General features: G+C 46.9%; 1 protein-coding gene across 1 annotated transcript in view; it reads left to right on the top strand.

Annotated features, from left to right (window-relative positions):
* The window catches only part of LOC144507661 (cilia- and flagella-associated protein 54-like), a 191,603-nt gene extending 174,424 nt beyond the window's left edge, over positions 1-17,179 (top strand). Inside the window, exons 28-30 of the mRNA XM_078234818.1 lie at positions 5,158-5,329; positions 12,800-12,874; positions 16,670-17,179. Coding sequence (XP_078090944.1) covers positions 5,158-5,329; positions 12,800-12,874; positions 16,670-16,795 — 373 coding nt within the window. The 3' untranslated portion in view covers positions 16,796-17,179. The remainder of the gene's footprint in view (positions 1-5,157; positions 5,330-12,799; positions 12,875-16,669) is intronic.
* Positions 17,180-18,838: the final 1,659 nt, after the last annotated feature.

Here is an 18,838-nt window from a genome sequence, read left to right as displayed (position 1 = left end):
ACACAGGTTTAAGGTGCTGGGGGGTAGGTACAGGGGGGATGTCAGGGGTAAGTTTTTCACTCAGAGGGTGGTGGGTGAGTGGAATCGGCTGACGTCGGTGGTGGTGGAGGCAAACTCGTTGGGGTCTTTTAAGAGACTTCTGGATGAGTACATGGGATTTAATGGGATTGAGGGCTATAGATAGGCCTAGAGGTGGGGATGTGATCGGCGCAACTTGTGGGCCGAAGGGCCTGTTTGTGCTGTGGCTTTCTATGTTCTATGTTCTATTTGCAGACTGCAGTATCCAGAGGCACAGTGCAGTTTCTGTGTTCGCAGGTCCACTGTGGACATGATCTTCTTCATTTGCCAACCACAAAAGAAATGTAAAGAACAGGCCGTCTGCTTCATGGACCTCAAAGCATCAGCTCTGCCTTTGACACCATGGGCTGGATTTTCCAGCTTCCTGGCAAGATGTGTTTTTATCAGGAGCACAAGTACAAACCCACCACCCCTACGTTGACCCCCATAATATGCTAGGTGGGTTTGTGCCTAACTCGACAGCCTGCCCACTATATTTATATCCCTTCCTTCCTCACTACCTGTCCTCCAAAACCCAGAAACCCCAAGCACTTCTTCTCTCTTCCTGGGCTCTTGAAATCATAGAAGCTTTACAGTGCAAAGGCAGGCCATTCAGCCCTTCAAGACTGCGTTGGCTCTCCGAAAGAGCATCTTACCCAGGACCACCAATCCTTGACCCTATCCCCATGGCCAATCCACCTAACTTGCAGGTCTTTGGGTATCTAACCAGCACATCTTTCACACTTTGGGAGGAAACCGGAGCACCCGGAGGAAATCCACGCAAACACGGGGAGAACGTGCAAACTCCACACAGACAGTCACCCAAGGCTGGAATTGAACCGGGTCCCTAGCACTGTGCTAACCACTGTGCCAGTGTGCCACTCTCTTTTGAACCCCGGACCTCTTGCAAACCCGCTGATTACAACACCCAAAACGAGAATCATACACCTATGACTGTGCAGCCAAATTCCCCTCCAATTCGATTATCAAGTTTGCTGATGACACCACCGTAGTGGGTCGGATCACAAACAATGACGAGACAGAGTACAGGAATGGGATAGAGAAGCTGGTGAACTGGTGCGGCAACAATAATCTCTCCCTCAATGTCAACAAAACAAAGGAGATTGTCGTTGACTTCAGAAAGCATAAAGGAGAACATGCCCCTGTCTACATCAACGGGGATGAAGTAGAAAGGTTCGAAAGCCTCAAATTTTTAGGTGTCCAGATCACCAAGAACCTGTCCTGGTTCCCCCGTGCTGACACTATAGTTAAGAAAGCCCACCAACACCTCTACTTTCTCAGAAGATTAAGGAAATTTGGCATGTTAGCTACGACTCTCATCAACTTTTACAGATGCACCATAGAAAGCATTCTTTCTGGTTGTATCACAGCTTGGTATGGCTCCTGCTCTGCCCAAGACCGCAAGGATCTATAAAAGGTCGTGAATGTAGCCCAATCCATCACGCAAAGCAGCCTCCCATCCATTGACTCTGTCTACACTTACCGCTGCCTCGGAAAAGCAGCCAGCATAATTAAGGACGCCACGCACCCCGGACATTCTCTCTTCCACCTTCTTCCTTCAGGAAAAATATACAAACGTCTGAGGTCACGTACCAACCGACTCAAGAACAGCTTCTTCCCTGCTGCTGTCAGACTTTTGAATGGACCTGCCTTGCATTAAGTTGATCTTTCTCTACAGCCTAGCTATGACTGTAACACTACATTCTGCACTCTCTCCTTTCCTTCTCTATGTACGGTATGCTTTGTCTGTATAGCGCGCAAGAAACAATACTTTTCACTGTATGTTAATACATGTGACAATAATAAATCAAATCAAATCAAATAAGTCCTCTGGCACTTCCCCTGTGACACTCAACTGATGAAGGCCCAGCGCTCCGAAAGCTTGTGGCTTGTGCTACCAAGTAAACCTGTTGGACTTTAACCTGGTGTTGTGAGACTTCTTGCTGTACTTCCCCTGTGGCCAGAGAGGAATTAAATATTTGTGTCAGAGCCGCTGCAATTTCTTGCCTCGCCTCCCACAGCAGCCTGGGATGCAACTCATCTGGCCCAAGAGATTTGTCCATTTTTCAGTAGCCAACTGAAGTGGCCAGTGGGAGTCATCTCCTCCCCCAGTCCAGCAGCAATACCATAAACCTTGTGCCTCACAGCTGAAAGCGTTTACAGGGGAGTCCTTAGTACTGTGCCTGACACAAATTTCACATGTAGGGTCCACCTCTGCATATACACACAAAATCACTGGAGCAAAGATAGCGCCACCCAGGGGACTTTCTACCAAGACTGGTGTGGTGAGCTGGGACATTTCCCAACTCGAGCTATCCACCTGGCTAGCAAACATCTGGGCCATTGTGTCAGCAGTTTACTCTGAGGAGCCAGCTGTATAAACACAAGAGGTTGTCGGACAACGCTAAATAAGAGAGGGGTCTATGTTAACGGAGGCAGCAGAGGAATGGCTTCAGCATGAAGAAGGGTTAATTCCTGATTCAGTGATGTTTTCCTGAAATGAACCACAGATAAAAAAGGCAAGCGACAACAACATATTTATCACGACAGACATTGGATCCACTATTTCCCAATGGCATCGACTCCTCCTCCAGCTCTGCCACTCTCTCTCTGGGGAGATGCAGTCTTTATCTATGAAGCTGAGTCTCTGATGGTACATGCTCTGAGCTAGGTAGTGCCTTCTGCATCTAAGAAGCTGCCTCCTCGCCCCCAACCATTTCCTCATTCATAGAAATCATAGAAACCCTACAGTACAGAAAGAGGCCATTCGGCCCATCGAGTCTGCACCGACCACAATCCCACCCAGGCCCTACCCCCATATCCCTACATATTTTACCCACTAATCCCTCTAACCTACGCATCTCAGGACACTAAGGGGCAATTTTAGCATGGCCAATCAACCTAACCCGCACATCTTTGGACTGTGGGAGGAAACCGGAGCACCCGGAGGAAACCCACGCAGACACGAGGAGAATGTGCAAACTCCACACAGACAGTGACCCGAGCCGGGAATCGAACCCAGGTCCCTGGAGCTGTGAAGCAGCAGTGCTAACCACTGTGCTACCGTGCCGCCCATTCATATCTATTGACTTCCTCAACCTTTTTTAGCTCACCTGGCTGCTGTACAAGCATTTCATATGGCTGCATCCCCATCTCTGTGATACTCCTCTCTGGCAGAGCCAAACTCTGAAAGCATAAATCCCATCGTCAAATGAAGCTGCTTCTCAAAAACCCGGTTCTGCCTTCAGAGTCTGCTGGGGATCTGGAAAACACTTTCCCACCAAAAGTACATCACTCCAGCTCCACCATCTATAGTACCTCCAAACATGATTCATTTATTTATTAGTGTTACAAGTAGAATTACATTAACACTGCAATGAAGTTACTGTGAAAATCTGGTGCCTATTTGAGTACACTGAGGAAGAATTTAGCATGGCCAATGCTCCTAACCAGCACGCCTTTCAGACTGTGGGAGGAAACCGGAGCACCCGGAGGAAACCCACGCAGACACAAGGAGAACGTGCAGACTCCACACAGACAGTGACCTGAACTGGGAATCGAACCCGGATCCCTGGCACTGTGAGGCAGCAGTGCTAACCACTCTGCCACCGTGCCGCCCCAAGTATCACTTGTTCAATATATGGCCTGCAAGCAGCTTCATAATATGGCTGCCAATTCCCATTACAACTCAACTGTCACTCCTTTAAGGAGGTGAGAATCTAACCCTCTGTGCATCCCATGTGCTGTACGTTAAATATACACAAAATGTTTGGAAAATACCTGACCATGAGCTGTTTGACGATCTTAATTACTCACTGCCAATCTGTCAGCTGCTAACCCATCTCAGCACCCGCACCTTGTAAAAATTGTCACCAGCTAATTCTGCCCAGAGTGGCAGAACTGGCCACTGAAAATGTCATTAGCCAAAGATTCTTTTTCACTTTGAATATATTGCGGTCAATCAAGCATGATCAAAGTAATTATGCCACCGAGACGATTCTGTAGAACGCTCTTTGTAAATTTGCACAGCAAGGCCACTGACCTCAAAGGGAAGGAGAGCAGGTAGTAACGGGCTAATGTAGGGAACGGAGATTGGACTGAATCAGTGACATTGCTTTGGGAGCCATTGCCTCCTTTTATCTTTATGTACACCTCAAACACTTCTTTCAACCCTTTAGAGTCTCACTGTGTCTTTTCTCCTACGTGGTTTTCATTTTCTTTGATTGGTTCTCACCAACTTTCTATCGCTTTTTGCTTTGTATGTCTTTATCAATCTGTCAATTCTCCCTGTTGCCAGACCTGGAGTGAAACTTTGATATTAACCCTCGAAGGGGTCCAGCCCAATCATGTGCTCACAAAGGATCACCCCTTAAAGGGGCCACGTTACCACTGGATTGCCACATCCACCACTACAAAACTTGAAAGTCTTGGTGGACTTCCAGGGATAAGAAGACAAAGATTTGGAAAAAGCAGCACTGAGAAGTGAGTCTCAGGACTCACAGCAGTGCTTAAGACCTAAGAGGTCAGGGGATGGGAGCAATATGCATGCCTTTCCTTTGGTCAACGGCTGCAATCATCAGAAACACGACAGCTGTAATTTGATTTAATAACTCCACCATCTCCAGGCACTGATATATCATTTTCAAAGAAAGCTTTGATAAAGTCTGGCATAGTTGCTGTAATCCTAATGATGATATTGGTATTAGAACTTAACACTATTAATATTGAAGTCAGAAACACCTAGAATCCATACAATTCCTATAGTGAAGGAGGCCATTTGACCCATCGAATCTGTACCAACTCTCCGTAAGTGCATCTTACCCAGGCCCACCACCTCGCCCTATCCCCTTAACCCTACACATTTACCATTGCTAATCCATCTAACCTATACTTCTTTGGACACTAAGGGGTAATTTAACATGGCCAATCAACCTAACTTTCCTTCAGTCTGGAGTCTGAAGCTTTGAACAAGCTGGGAGTGAGACTTGGGGATCAGGAGTGTGACTGAATAGAGGTATCGTTTTTACAGTCATATATTCCTGGACACTAAATCTTCATGTTTCCTCACCTTTATTGCAGGCTTATTTCGTTACACAAGAAGCTTTCTGCATTAAAGCAAAAGGCTGAGGCTTACTTGCAGCCAGAACATGCACCATCCAGTTCATTACAGCGCAGTTACCACAGGCTGAGGCAAAGGTATACCCAAAGTGAATCTTCAATCGGTAATAGAAAACTACCTGCATCACTGGAAGTAAGTCAAAATAGGTACTAGAATAAATAGCTCACTTTAACATATTGCCATTAAGATCATAAAGTCACATCAATAGTGAGATTGTTAATGTCAATTCTGGAGGTTATCATTTCTGTAAGGAACAGAAATCAGTGTTGGTGAAGAATGCTGCTTTGATGTGGAAGCACCTGGGTGTTTGCACAGATAACTGGTCATTTCCATTCAGATATGAGTCATGAAGATAAGACAATGCTGCAGAACAGCTGGGGATGATGAGGAAACAGCTGGGGGCAGTGAGGGAACAGCTGGAGGTGATGAAGGAACAGCTGGAGGTGATGAAGGAACAGCTGGAGGCGGTGATGGAACAGCTGGAGGCGATGAGGGAACAGCTGGGGGCAGCGAGGGAACAGCTGGAGGCGGCGAGGGAACAGCTGGGGACGGCGAGGGAACAGCTGGGGACGGCGAGGGAACAGCTGGGGGCGGCGAGGGAACAGCTGGGGGTGGCGAGGGAACAGCTGGGGGCGGCGAGGGAACAGCTGGGGGCAGCGAGGGAACAGCTGGAGGCAGCGAGGGAACAGCTGGAGGTGGTGAGGGAACAGCTGGGGGCAGTGAGGGAACAGCTGGGGGCGGTGAGGGAACAGCAGTTTCAACTGAAATAGCATCATTAAGATGGTAAGACACCCAAGCTGCAAACATGAATTGGAACGTGATCAGAGGAGGTCCATGAAAACATCAGTTGTGAGGAGCCTTTTGAAAGCAGGAGCGATGTGGCTTGGTCAAGGGATTTAGGAAATAATCACAGTGTGTGACAACTGAAGGCATTTCTATTAATACGAACATCAGAAATTGATCTTCAGAAAAAGACCAAGTGGGCGATGTTAGCACGGCCAATCCACCTAACACACACATCTTTGGAGTGTGGGAGGAAACCGGAGCATCCGGAGGAAACCCGCGCAGACACGGGGAAAACATGCAAACTTCACACAGTCACTCGAAGCCGGAATTGAACCCAAGTCTCTGGTGCTGTGAGGCAGCAGTGCAAACCACTGTGCCACCATGCCGCCCACGGACCCAAGTTTTAGGTTGGTCATGTTGCAGAGCCTGGTAGTGTGGAAATTCCTTTGTCACCAGTGAAAGGTCGTGCCACTTTGACATTCAGACAGCTCTTAAAGCTGCCCATACACATATATAAATGTTTAACAGGGATCACAATTCCACACTTCCGAGTCAATTTGGACTAATCCAAGACCCAGATCAATCACAAAATTGGGGACCTTGGAGGGAAAGATTGTTGAGATACAACATCGCTTCCAGTTTATAAAAAGTCAGACGAACAGGTGAACACACTGCTTTACTCGATCAACCCAAGTGTCGGCAACATCATTCTTCTTGTACTGGGCTGTAGTTCTTGTTTCAACATGTTTTAGACATTAGGCGTGACTCCCAGAGGAACTGGAGCCAGCTGACATATTGGAAAGCTGAGCTCATAGATCTGGAGAGGGATGGGGGGGAATGGGGGCTGGGTTCCCCCATCTCGCTGCGCTGATTTTCTAGCACAGCAGGATGGGAGATGTTAGCGGGGCCGGATTAACGTGACCAGTGTGTCTGGCCTCAAAGAACAAAGAAAATTACAGCACAGGAACAGGCCTTCGGCCCTCCAAGCCCGCACCAACCATGCTGCCCGACTGAACTAAAACCCCCTACCCTTCCGGGGACCATATCCCTCCATTCCCATCCTATTCATGTATTTGTCAAGATGCCCCTTAAAAGTCACTATTGTATCTCCTTCCACTACCTCCCTTGGCAGCGAGTTCTAGGCACCCACCACCCTCTGTGTAAAAAACTTGCCTCGTACATCTCCTTTAAACCTTACCTCTCGCACCCGAATTCGTGCCCCTGAGAAGTTGCCTCAAAGTGAGTGGAGGAAACTTCTCAGGGGCTCACTTCTTGACGGCAGCCCGACCATGCTGTTGCCGACAGCCCGCATCTCCCCTTCCCTTGACAGCTCCAGCGCCTGCTCCTCAAAGGGGGTGAGGACCCGGAGGTCTGGCTCACCACCCCTTGTCTTCGCCCTCTCTCTGGTGTTGTGGTTGGTCTCTTGTGGAGACAGAAGGAGCCATGAAAGAAATGGTGGCGTGACTCCTGCAGAGTATCAAGTGGTGGCCCTTAGAGGGCAAGCGCAGTGGGGCTCATTGGGGGCAAAGGAAGGAGGTGCTTGGGGGTCAGGATCTGGAAGCATGCAGGGTGCTGGGGATGGGAGGATCTGGGGGAGATTTGGAGGAAGATGCAAGATAGGGTTCAGCACTCGCCCTTGCTGAACGGATGAGTTCATTGACCTTTTTCCGGCACTGCTTCCCGGTTCGGGGGGGCCAGTGCCCTGGCACTGACTGAGGCGGCGACTTCCTTCCAGGCCGCATTTCCATCAGCCCCCCCCGGGTCTGCATCCCCTTGGGGGGAAGAGGGTGTCCCGCCTCGCTTCTGCTGCATCCAGCAGCCTCCCCAGGTCACCCTCGGGGGGGCAGGTCGTGCGCACATTTTGTGCAGGAATGCCTGCCTGCCCGTCCATTCTTGAGTTTTTAATGGAGCTGCCCCTCGTTAGGGCAGATCAGCTGCAGGCAGTTTGGCCGAGCATTCCAGCAAGTTCCATGCAGTTTGCTTGTTAGCATTGAGGGGAAGGCAAGTGAGCACTTGCAGGTGTGCTCACGGGGAGTGGGAGGGCGGGTGGATCAGTGCCTCAATGATTGAGGACAGGGGAGAGAGAGGGAGGTGTCACACAGCCATCGGAGTCCGGAGGAGATGGTGGCCTTGTGTGGGAGGGTCTGGGGTGGGAGTGAGGGGGATCACCCTGCCTGATATCTGTAGGGTGGAAGGGGGAGGGTGGATCTCTCTGCCTGAGATGAGTGAGGGGGAAGGGTGGTCCGCTGCCACTTTGCCTGTGATCATTGGGGGGGGGGGGAGGGGGGCTGGATCGGTCTGGATGGCGGGGGGGGCCCTGGATCGGTCTGGATGGCGGGTGGGTGGGTGGGGGGATAAGGGGGTCAGGAATGTTGTGGGGGTGAGGCAATGTTTGTGGGGGCCAGGGAGAGGCATTATCTGGCCCAGGCGCGAAGTGGTAGGGGAGCAGCATTCTATCTTTTTTTTGTCTGCGCATGTGCAGTTGGAGGCGCTGATCGGAGCTGCAGTGCTCTGGGTGCGTTAAGCCCCACCCACAGGCTTGTGCAGCGCAATTCGGACTTGCTGATATTTTTTCAGGCAGAGTGCGTATGGGGGCGCTGGAGAACGGGTCGAAAAGTCAGATCTGAAACACTCCCAGATTCAAATCCGTCCAGCACTTGGAATCAAAATGGTAAAATAGGGCCCCTTGATTTTTTTTGGAGAGAATCCTGGCCCTGGTTCCTGTATAGCCTCATGATGTCAGGTCTCTCCTCTATTCTCTCCTCCAATGCTCTTCCACAAGTCAGTGCAACCTCCTGCTGCCATACTGCCTCAATTGCTTACTCTCATAACTTAGCCCCAAGGAGCAAACAGAATGCCCATATTCCAATAACATGGGCCAGGCAATCTTGTGACTGAGTGCAAGATTTTCAAAAACATTATACCCCAAATTCAACTCAGCAAAACAGAACCAAAAACCAACAAAACATTGCAGCAGAAGAACCCGACTCTGAGCAAACTCGAAACTTCTGTTTCTCTCTCCACAGATGCTGCCAGATCTGCTGAGTTTATCCAGTATTTTCCGTTTTTATTACAGAATTGACTATCTGATAAAAAGCCAGGCAGTCAGGTGTTTCCACACAGGAATTTAGGAGACCAGTCTTTATTTAGGCACAGGCTCATTTTTATATTTAAGTTAATGCACGCTCCAGTGGCCAATGAAAAAAAATCTCAAGACCAATATAGCCTCAGCCCATGCAGAGACATTCACAAATCGAGTGCAGTCCACATGTCCACCTGCCATTGTTACAGCTATTTTGTTGGCTCTGGTTCATGCCAATGGTACAGGTACAACAGTGGGAAAATGAGAACCTATGGAACATGGAAATTAATCCAGAGAGGATCAATATATGAAACAGCTACAGCTACATTTAATTATTTTCAATCATTTTCCATTTAAGCTAAGGTGTATTTTTCAAAATAAAATATTGCTAAGCTTTTCTTCTTAACAGTATCAATTTGTGACTTGTGTTGAGAAAAATAAAAAATCCACCTTCTCCTATTATGTTGCTGATTGTTGATTACAAAATAAACTACTGACATATTAAGAAACATAGAAACATAGAAAACTACAGCACAAAACAGGCCCTTCGGCCCCACAAGTTGTGCCGAACATATCCCTACCTTTTAGGCCTATCTATAACCCTCCATCCTATTAAGTCCCAAGTACTCATCCAGGAGTCTCTTAAAAGACCCTATTGAGTTCGCCTCCACCACCACTGAGCAGCCGATTCCACTTGCCCACCACCCTCTGTGTGAAAAACTTCCCCCTAACATTTCCCCTGTACCTACCCCCCAGCACCTTAAACCTGTGTCCTCTCGTAGCAGCCATTTCCACCCTGGGAAAAAGCCTCTGAGAGTCCACCCGATCTATGCCTCTCAACATCTTATATACCTCTATTAGGTCTCCTCTCATCCTTTGTTTCTCCAAGGAGAAAAGACCGAGCTCCCTCAGCCTATCCTCATACGGCATGCCACTCAATCCAGGCAACATCCTTGTAAATCTCCTCTGCACCCTTTCAATCTTTTCCACATCCTTCCTGTAATGAGGCGACCAGAACTGAGCACAGTACTCCAAGTGGGGTCTGACGAGGGTCTTATATAGCTGCATCATTATCCCCGGACCATTAAACTCAATCCCTCGATTGATAAAGACCAGCACACCATACGCCTTCTTAACCACCTCCTCCACCTGCGGGGCCGATTTTAGAGTCCTATGGACCCGGAACCCAAGGTCCTTCTGATCCTCTACCGTACTAAGAGTCTTTCCCTTAATATTGTACTCCTTCATCCCATTTGATCTGCCAAAATGGACCACTACGCATTTATCTGGGTTGAAGTCCATCTGCCACTTCTGCGCCCAGTCTCGCATCCTATCTATGTCCCTTTGCAACTTCTGACATCCCTCCAGACTATCCACAACCCCACCAACCTTCGTGTCGTCGGCAAACTTATCAACCCATCCCTCCACTTCCTCATCCAGGTCATTTATGAAAATGACAAACAGCATGGGTCCCAGAACAGATCCCTGGGGCACACCACTGGTGACCGACCTCCAATTAGAAAAAGACCCATCTATACACACTCTCTGCCTCCTTTGGGCAAGCCAGTTCTGGATCCACAGGGCAGCAGCCCCTTGGATCCCATGCCCTCTCACTTTTTCGAGAAGCCTTGCATGGGGGACCTTATCGAACGCCTTGCTAAAATCCATATAAACCACATCTACCGCTTTCCCTTCGTCAATGTGTTTAGTCACATTTTCGAAGAACTCCACCAGGCTCGTAAGGCACGATCTGCCTTTGACAAAGCTATGCTGAGTATTCTTGAGCATACTAAACCTCTCTAAATGCTCATAAATCTTGTCCCTCATGATCTTCTCCATCAGCTTACCAACCACTGAGGTTAGACTCACCGGTCTGTAATTTCCTGGGCTATCCCTATTCCCCTTCTTGAAAATAGGAGCCACATCCGCAATCCTCCAATCCTCTGTCACCTCTCCCGTCTCCATCGACGACGCAAAGATCATCGCCAGAGGCTCTGCAATCTCTTCCCTCACCTCCCACAGTAACCTGGGGTACATCCCATCCGGACCCGGCGACTTATCTATCTTGATGCCATTCAAAGATTCCAGCACAACCTCTTTCTTAAAGTCCACATACTCAATCTTTTCAGTCCACCGCAAGCCCGCAGTACATCCACCCAGGTCCTTCTCCTCTGTGAAAACCGAGGCAAAATACTCATTAAGCACCTCTGCCATTTCTACTGGTTCCGTACAGATTTTCCCGCCTTCACCTTTTATAGGTCCTATTCCTTCACGTCTCATCCTTTTACTCTTCACATATTTATAGAACGCCTTAGGGTTTTCCTTAATTCTACTTGCCAAGGCCTTCTCGTGACCCCTTCTGGCTCTCCTAATTTCCTTCTTTAGTCCCTTCCTACAAGCCGTATACTCATCTAGATCCCTATCTTCGCCAAGCTCTCTGAACCTTTTGTACGCTTTCCTTTTCTTCTCGACTAGGTCCCGCACAGCTTTCGTGCACCACGGTTCCTTTAACCTACCAACTCCTCCCTGTCTGCTCGGAACATTGTCCTGTAGAACCCTAGACAGACATTCCTTGAAAAACTGCCACCTCTCTTCAGTAGATTTCCCCGAGAATACCTCCTTCCAATTTACTCCTCTAATTTGCTGCCTTATGTCTTCATATTTCCCCTTACTCCATATAAACGCTTTCCTAGCTTGCCTGATCCTCTCTTTTTCCAATGCAAGCATAAAGGAGATCGCTATCCCCAAGATGCTCTCCCACCGAGAGATCCGACACCTGTCCAGGCTCATTGGTCAGTATCAGATCAAGTACCGCCTCTCCTCTTGTAGGCTTGTCCACATGCTGTGTCAGGAAACCCTCCTGAACACACCTAACGAACTCCTCCCCATCCAATCCCCTTACCCTAGGGATATTCCAATCTATGTTTGGGAAATTAAAGTCTCCCATCACAACAACTCTGCTATTATTGCAACTCTCCAGGATCTGTTTCCCTATCTGCTCCTCCACCTCCCCGTCACTATTGGGTGGCCTATAGAAAACTCCCAGCAAAGTGATCGACCCCTTCCCACTCCGAACTTCCACCCACAGAGACTCTGTAGACAATCCCTCCACAGCATACACCTTCTCTACAGCTGTGACACTATCCCTGATCAGCAGTGCCACTCCACCCCCTCTCTTGCCTCCCTCCCTGTCCTTCCTGAAACACCTGAATCCCGGCACCTGTAGTATCCAGTCCTGTCCCTGAGACATCCAAGTCTCCATAATGGCCACCACATCACACTTCCAGGCATCGATCCACGCTCTGAGCTCATCCCCTTTATTCACTATACTCATATTATATTATCATATTATCATAGAATCCCTTATCATAGAATCCCTACAATACAGAAGAAGGCCATTCAGCCCATGGAGTCTGCACCAACCACAATACCATCCAGGCCCTATCCCCATAACCCCATGCATTTACCCTAGCAATTCCCCTGACACTAAGGGGCAACCACACATCTTTGGAGTATGGGAGGAAACCAGAGCACCCGGAGGAAACCCACACAGACATGGGGAGAATGTACAAACTCCACACAGACAGTGACCCAAGCTGGGAATCAAACTCGGGTGCCTGGTGCTGTGAGGCAGCAGTGCTAACCACTGTGCTACTGTGCTGCCCATTAATAAGATGTGACTTGATAACCTATATAGTTGACAGTCTATTGAATATGTTTTGCCTGTTTTACAGGACATGGTTATGCACCTATGCAAAAAAATAAAAGAATTGTTTCTCCTTGAATCAGACATGAAGCCTGAGACAGAGGTAAAGTCACCCAAATGTATTTGTGATTTTATTTGTTCCTTTAGTGATGATTATTTCAGGAATTCATATCGAGACTTGGACAATGTTTATCTGTTCCAAAGAAAATGGTAGTTTTTCTGACGGCGTGATGAATATATCCAATAGGAATGCTGAGGCATATGAGACCAAACAGCTCCCAGCTGCATTCTCAAACCCAGGTTGCACTGTCTTAATTTGACTGATCTGGAGTGTAGTAGAAGATGCTATTGCTGGCCTCAATCCTCTCATCCCAGGGCCCAATCCAGTGAATTTTCACACAACTTGCAAATATATCCTTTCTTAACTTTGGAGATTAAAACTGCACACACTATTCCAGGTGTGGGTTCCACAAATCCCTGTACAATTGTAGCATGACTTCTTCATTCCTGTACCCCTATAAAGACTAACACACCATTGAAAAATATAATCATTTATGGGAGGTGGGTGTCACTGGCTAGGCCAGCAATTATTGCCCATCCCTAGTTGCCCTTGAGAACGTGAGGGTGAGTTGCCTTCTTGAACTGAACAAAAGAACAGTACAGCACAGGAAACAGGCCCTTCGGCCCTCCAAGCCTGTGCCGCTCATTGGTCCAACTCGACCATTCATTTGTATCCCTCCATTCCCAGACTGCTCATGTGACTATCCAGGTAAGTCTTAAACGATGCCAGCGTGTCTGCCTCCACCACCCTACTTGGCAGCGCATTCCAGGCCCCCACCACTCTGTGTAAAAAACGTCCTGTAAAAAAACTGCTGCAGTTCCTGAGGCTTGGATACACCTACAGTGCTGTTAGGGAGGGAATTCCAGGATTTTGACCCAGAGACAGTGAAGGAACAGCGATATATGTCCAAGTCAGGATGGTGAGTGACTTGGCGGGAATCTCTGGGTGGTAGTGTCCCCAGGTATCTGCTGCTCTTATCCTTCTGGATGGTTTTCACATTAACTTCATTGCACTGTTAATGTAAGCCTACTTGTGACACTATTAAATAAACTTTAAAGTTCAAAGGTAGCGGATGTGGGTTTGGAAGGTGCTGTCTAAGAAACCTTGGTGAGTTGTTGCAATGCATCTTATAGATGGTACACACTGTTCAACAGTGGTGGAGGGATTGAATGTTTGTGGAAGGATCCTAGACTTTGACTTGCTCTGGTAGCCGCAGTATTTATATGGCTAGACTATGTTTCTAGTCTATGGTAACCCCAGGATGTTGATAGTGGGGGATTCAGTCATGGTGATGTCATTGAATGTCAAGGGGCGATGGTTAGATCCTCTCTTGTTGGAGATGGTCATGTCTGGCACTTGTGGAGAGTGAATGTTACTTGCTTTTCTAATTGCTTTTTACAATACTTGCTTAATTCCTTGTACTGGTCCACCCAGGTCCCTCTGAACACCAACATTTACAAGTTTCACATCTATTCTTATGGTGAGACACTGAATAAGTTGTGCCTATATTCCCTGGAGTTTGGAAGAATGTGAGATGATGTCATTAAAACATACAAAATAGTGAAGGGGCTTAACGGGGTAGACACTGAGAGGTTGTTCGCACTGGTTGGAGAATCTAGAACATGTGGACACAGTCCTGGGCTAAAGGGGCCAATTATTTAGGAACAAGATGAGGAGAAATTCCTTCACTCAACGGGTTGTGAATCTTTGAAAATGCACGAGGTTGGCAATGTTTCAGGCTGGAATAGACAGATATTTGGTGTCTCAAGGATTCAATGGGTATGGGGCATTGGCAGAACAGTGGGGAGGGTATAGTGTCCGGGAGGGGTGTGGGGGGGGTGAATGGAGGAGGGAGAGCGTCAGAGTGGGAAAAGAGTGTGTCGGGAAAGAGAGAGTGTCCAGTGGGGGAGGGAGGGGGGTGTCTGGCGGGGTGGGGAGAGTGTCCGGGGGGTGGGGAGAGTGTCCGGGGGGCGGGGCAGGGGGGGGCTGGATTTGTATTAAACTTCCAAGTTGATCCAGCCATCTATAACTTCATTCCTTTGTAATGACTCTTTTTGAAGTTTAGTATAGTTGACCCTGATGCAGGTTTCTCACCCTCAAACTGAATGGTAAATTGCACCATGTTATGGTCACTGCTTCCTTGGGGATCTTTGAATCTGAGAGTGTTTATCAATGCAGCCTTATTACAAATTGCCTGATCCAAAATAACCTGATCTATCAAAATAAGGAGCAGATGTAGGCCGTTCGGCCCTTTCAGCCTACTCCACCATTCGACATGATCAAGACTGATCCTCTATCTCAATGCCATATTCCCGCTTTCTCTCCATACCCCTTGATGCCATTAAAATCTAATAAATCTATCTCTTCCTTGAATACATTCAGTGAGTTCACCTTCACAGCCTTCTGTGGTAGAGAATTTTACAGGTGCACTACCCTTTTTCCCTCATTTATCCTCACCTCAGTCTGAAATGGTCCGTCCTGAGACTGTGCCCCCAGTTTAGATTCCCATTGAGAGAAAACATCTTGCCTGCGTCCAGTCTGTCCAGCCCGGTTAGAATTTTATACATGTCATTCTGATCTCCTCTCATCCTTCGAAACTCTAGTGAATACAGGCCCAGTCAAACCAATCTCCTCAAAGGACAGTCCTGCCAACACCCTCCGCTGCACTACCTTTATATCCTTTCTTCAATAGGGAGACCAAAACTACACTACTCCAGATGTGGTCTCACCTAGACCCTGTACAGCTGCAGTAAAACATGCCTACTTCTGAACGCAAATCCTCTTGCAATGACGGCTAGCATACTATTTGCCTTCCTAATTGTTTGCTACACTTGCCTCTCCATCTTCATTGACTGGTGTATAAGGACACCCAGATCCCTTTGTAACTCCGCACTTCCCAATATATCACCATTTAAATAATATTCTTCCTTTCTGTTTTTCACACCAATGTGTATAACTTCACATTTAGCCGCTTTGTACTGCATCTGCCAAGTATTTGCCCATTCACTCAACTTGTCCGAAACACCTTGAAGCCTCATTGTATCCTCCCCAAAGCTCACAGTTTCTCCCAGTTTTGTGTAATCAGCAAACCCCTCATTGGAAACTGTCCGGATTACACTCTGAATTCTTCCTCATGGCTACCTCTGCCAATTTGATTTTCCCAATCCACATGAAGATTAAAGTGACCCATGATAAATGTATTGCCTTTTTTTACATGACCTCCTTACTCTTGTACTCAATGCCTCTACTAAAACCTAGGATATCATCTGCTTTGCTGACTGCTCTCTCAACATGCCACCTTCATTGACTTATGCATATACATCAAGGTCCTTCTGTTCCTGCACCTCCCTTTACTTTATACTGTCTCTCCACATTCTTCCTGTCAAAATGAATTATCTCACTTCAATTATTTGTTAGTATATCAATCCACGATAATCCCACAATGGTCTTTTTGGACAAAATTGCCTTGTATTTACATAGTGTTCTTCCTGTCATAACTTATCCCTGAAAATGAACATAAATGATTACTCTAAGGATTTTGGTCAATCTCTTGTTGAAGAATCGCTATAAACCTTACAACGGATTTTTTTTCATGACTTTCTCATAATCTTCATACAGTAAATATAATGTCCCACATTGTGAAAGATGCACTGGTTTGGTGCATTGATCCAAACATTGGTGCCGGACTGTGGCGACTAGGGGAATTTCACAGTAACTTCATTGCAGTGTTAATGTAAGCCTTACTTGTGACTAATAAACTTTACTTTACTTTAATATCGAAGCTTTATTATGGGAGTTGACTATTTCATATATTTACTTCATTTTTTTTCTCAATAGATTCCATTTGACCTTTCCTTCGACACCCTGGAGCAGTTGGAACAAGTATTTAATCCTGCGGTTGGCTACACATTAAAGTATGGCTCTCTGTTCAAGTGGCTAATTTCTTTCATGGAATTGGAGTAAATGATTGCATCTCAGAACTTGTAGCTGATGACAAAGTCTTCAAGTATTTTGCTTTTATTTTCCTTTCGCATTTACTCACAATATGAACCTGGACATAGCTGACTCAGAAACATCATTGAGCAGTTGTTTAATCGCTATCAAACAAATATTTATCACTTCTCGGAGTTGGTTATGTTTTAAAGCATATTTTGTAGTTTTAAGGTGCTATATAATATTTCACAATGAGTTTTCTAAGTTTACAACCTGTCCCATCCATTTTAGTTTTTGGACTATATGAAACAATAGCTTTGTTCTTATAAATTGATATGAACTGCATTTGCTTTGTATCAGAATCAAATAATTACATCCAATTTCTACTGCTAATTAAAACCCATGCATTATACCACTGATGTCTTGATCTTCATTCCTGACTTACATAAAGTTACTTGTTTGTTGACAGAATACCAGCCAATTCAAATCACTCCACATGGTATCAAGAAATAGCTGAAGGCACTGGATACTGCAAAGGCAACTGTCTCATAACATTCTAGCAATAATATTGAAGACTTGTGCTCCAGAACTTGCTGTGGCCATAGCTGTTCCAGTACAGTTACAACACTGGTATCCACTCAGAAATGTGGAAAATGTTCCAGATATGTCCTGTCCACAAGAAACAAGACAAATCCAACCCAGCCAATTACTGCCCCATCAGTCTACTCCTGATCACCAGCAAAGTGATAGAAGGAGTCATTAACAGCGCGGTTAATTGGCAATCACAGAGCAATCACCTGCTTACTGATCTCAGTTAGGGTTCTGCCAGGACCACTCAGACCATGACTCATTACAGCCTTGGTCCAAAAATAGACAAAAGAGCTGAACTTGTGAAGTTAGTGACTGCCTTTGACATCAATGCAGCATTTGACCGAGTATGGCATCAAGGAGCCTCAGCAAAACTGGAGTCAGTGGGAATCAGGGGCAAACTCTCTGCTGGCTGGAGTCATACCTGGCACAAAGGAAGATGGTTGTGGTGGTTGGAGGTCAACCATCTCAGCTCCAGGACATCTCTGCAGGAGTCCCTCAGGGTAGTGTCCTAGACCCAACAATCTTCAACTGCTTCATCAATGACCTTCCCTCCGTCATAAGGTCAGAAATGGGGATGTTCACTGATGAATGTACACCCCATCCGCAACTCCTCAGATATTGAAGCAGTCCATGTCTATGTGTAGTAAGTGTAAAGTAAGTGCCAGGCAACGACCATCTCCAACAAAAGAGAATATAACCATCACCCCTTAACAGTCAATGACATTATCATTGTGGAATCCACCACTATCAACATCCTGATGGTTACCAATGACTATAAACTTAACTGGACCAGCCATATTAATGCTGTGGCTACAAGAGCAGATCAAAGACTGAGAAGTCTGGAGCAAATAACTAAACTCTTGACTCCCCTAATCCTGTCCACCATCTACAACACAGAAGTTGGAGTGTGATGGAACACTCTCCAGTTGCCTGGATGAGTGCAGCTCCAACAACACTCAAGAAACTCAACATCATCCAGGACCAAGCAGCCTGCTTGATAGGCACCCTATCCACCACCTTCAATATCCATCCACTCCAGCATGAAAGCACCAAGGCAATGCTGTGCACCATCTACAAGATGCACCACAGCAACTCACCAAGGCTTCTTTGTTATTGTCTTCCAAACCCGTGACCGCTACTACCTAGAAGGTCAAAGACAGTAGATGCATGGGAACACGACCACCTTCAAAGTGAGGTTTTAAATTAGTTTTTTGCATCTGTGTTCAGTATGGAGAAGGGTGAATTAGATATAGAGATCAGAGAGGGGAGTGTGGCATACTCGAACAAATTAACATTGGGAGGGAGGAAGTGTTCACTGTTGTAAGTGGGTTCAAAAGTGGATAAATCCCTAGGCCCAGGTGAGATGTGTCTCAGACTGCTGTGGGAGTCAAGGGAGGAGATTGCAGGGACTCTGATGCTAATTTTCAAATCCTCTCTGGCCACAGGCGAGGTGCCAGAGGACTAGGGGACAGCTAATGTGGT

Source organism: Mustelus asterias, chromosome 19 (genome assembly GCF_964213995.1).
Source record: "Mustelus asterias chromosome 19, sMusAst1.hap1.1, whole genome shotgun sequence".
NCBI lineage: Eukaryota > Metazoa > Chordata > Chondrichthyes > Carcharhiniformes > Triakidae > Mustelus > Mustelus asterias.
The sequence above is the reverse complement of the archived record's forward strand: the minus strand, read 5'-3'. Positions and strand labels throughout refer to the sequence as shown.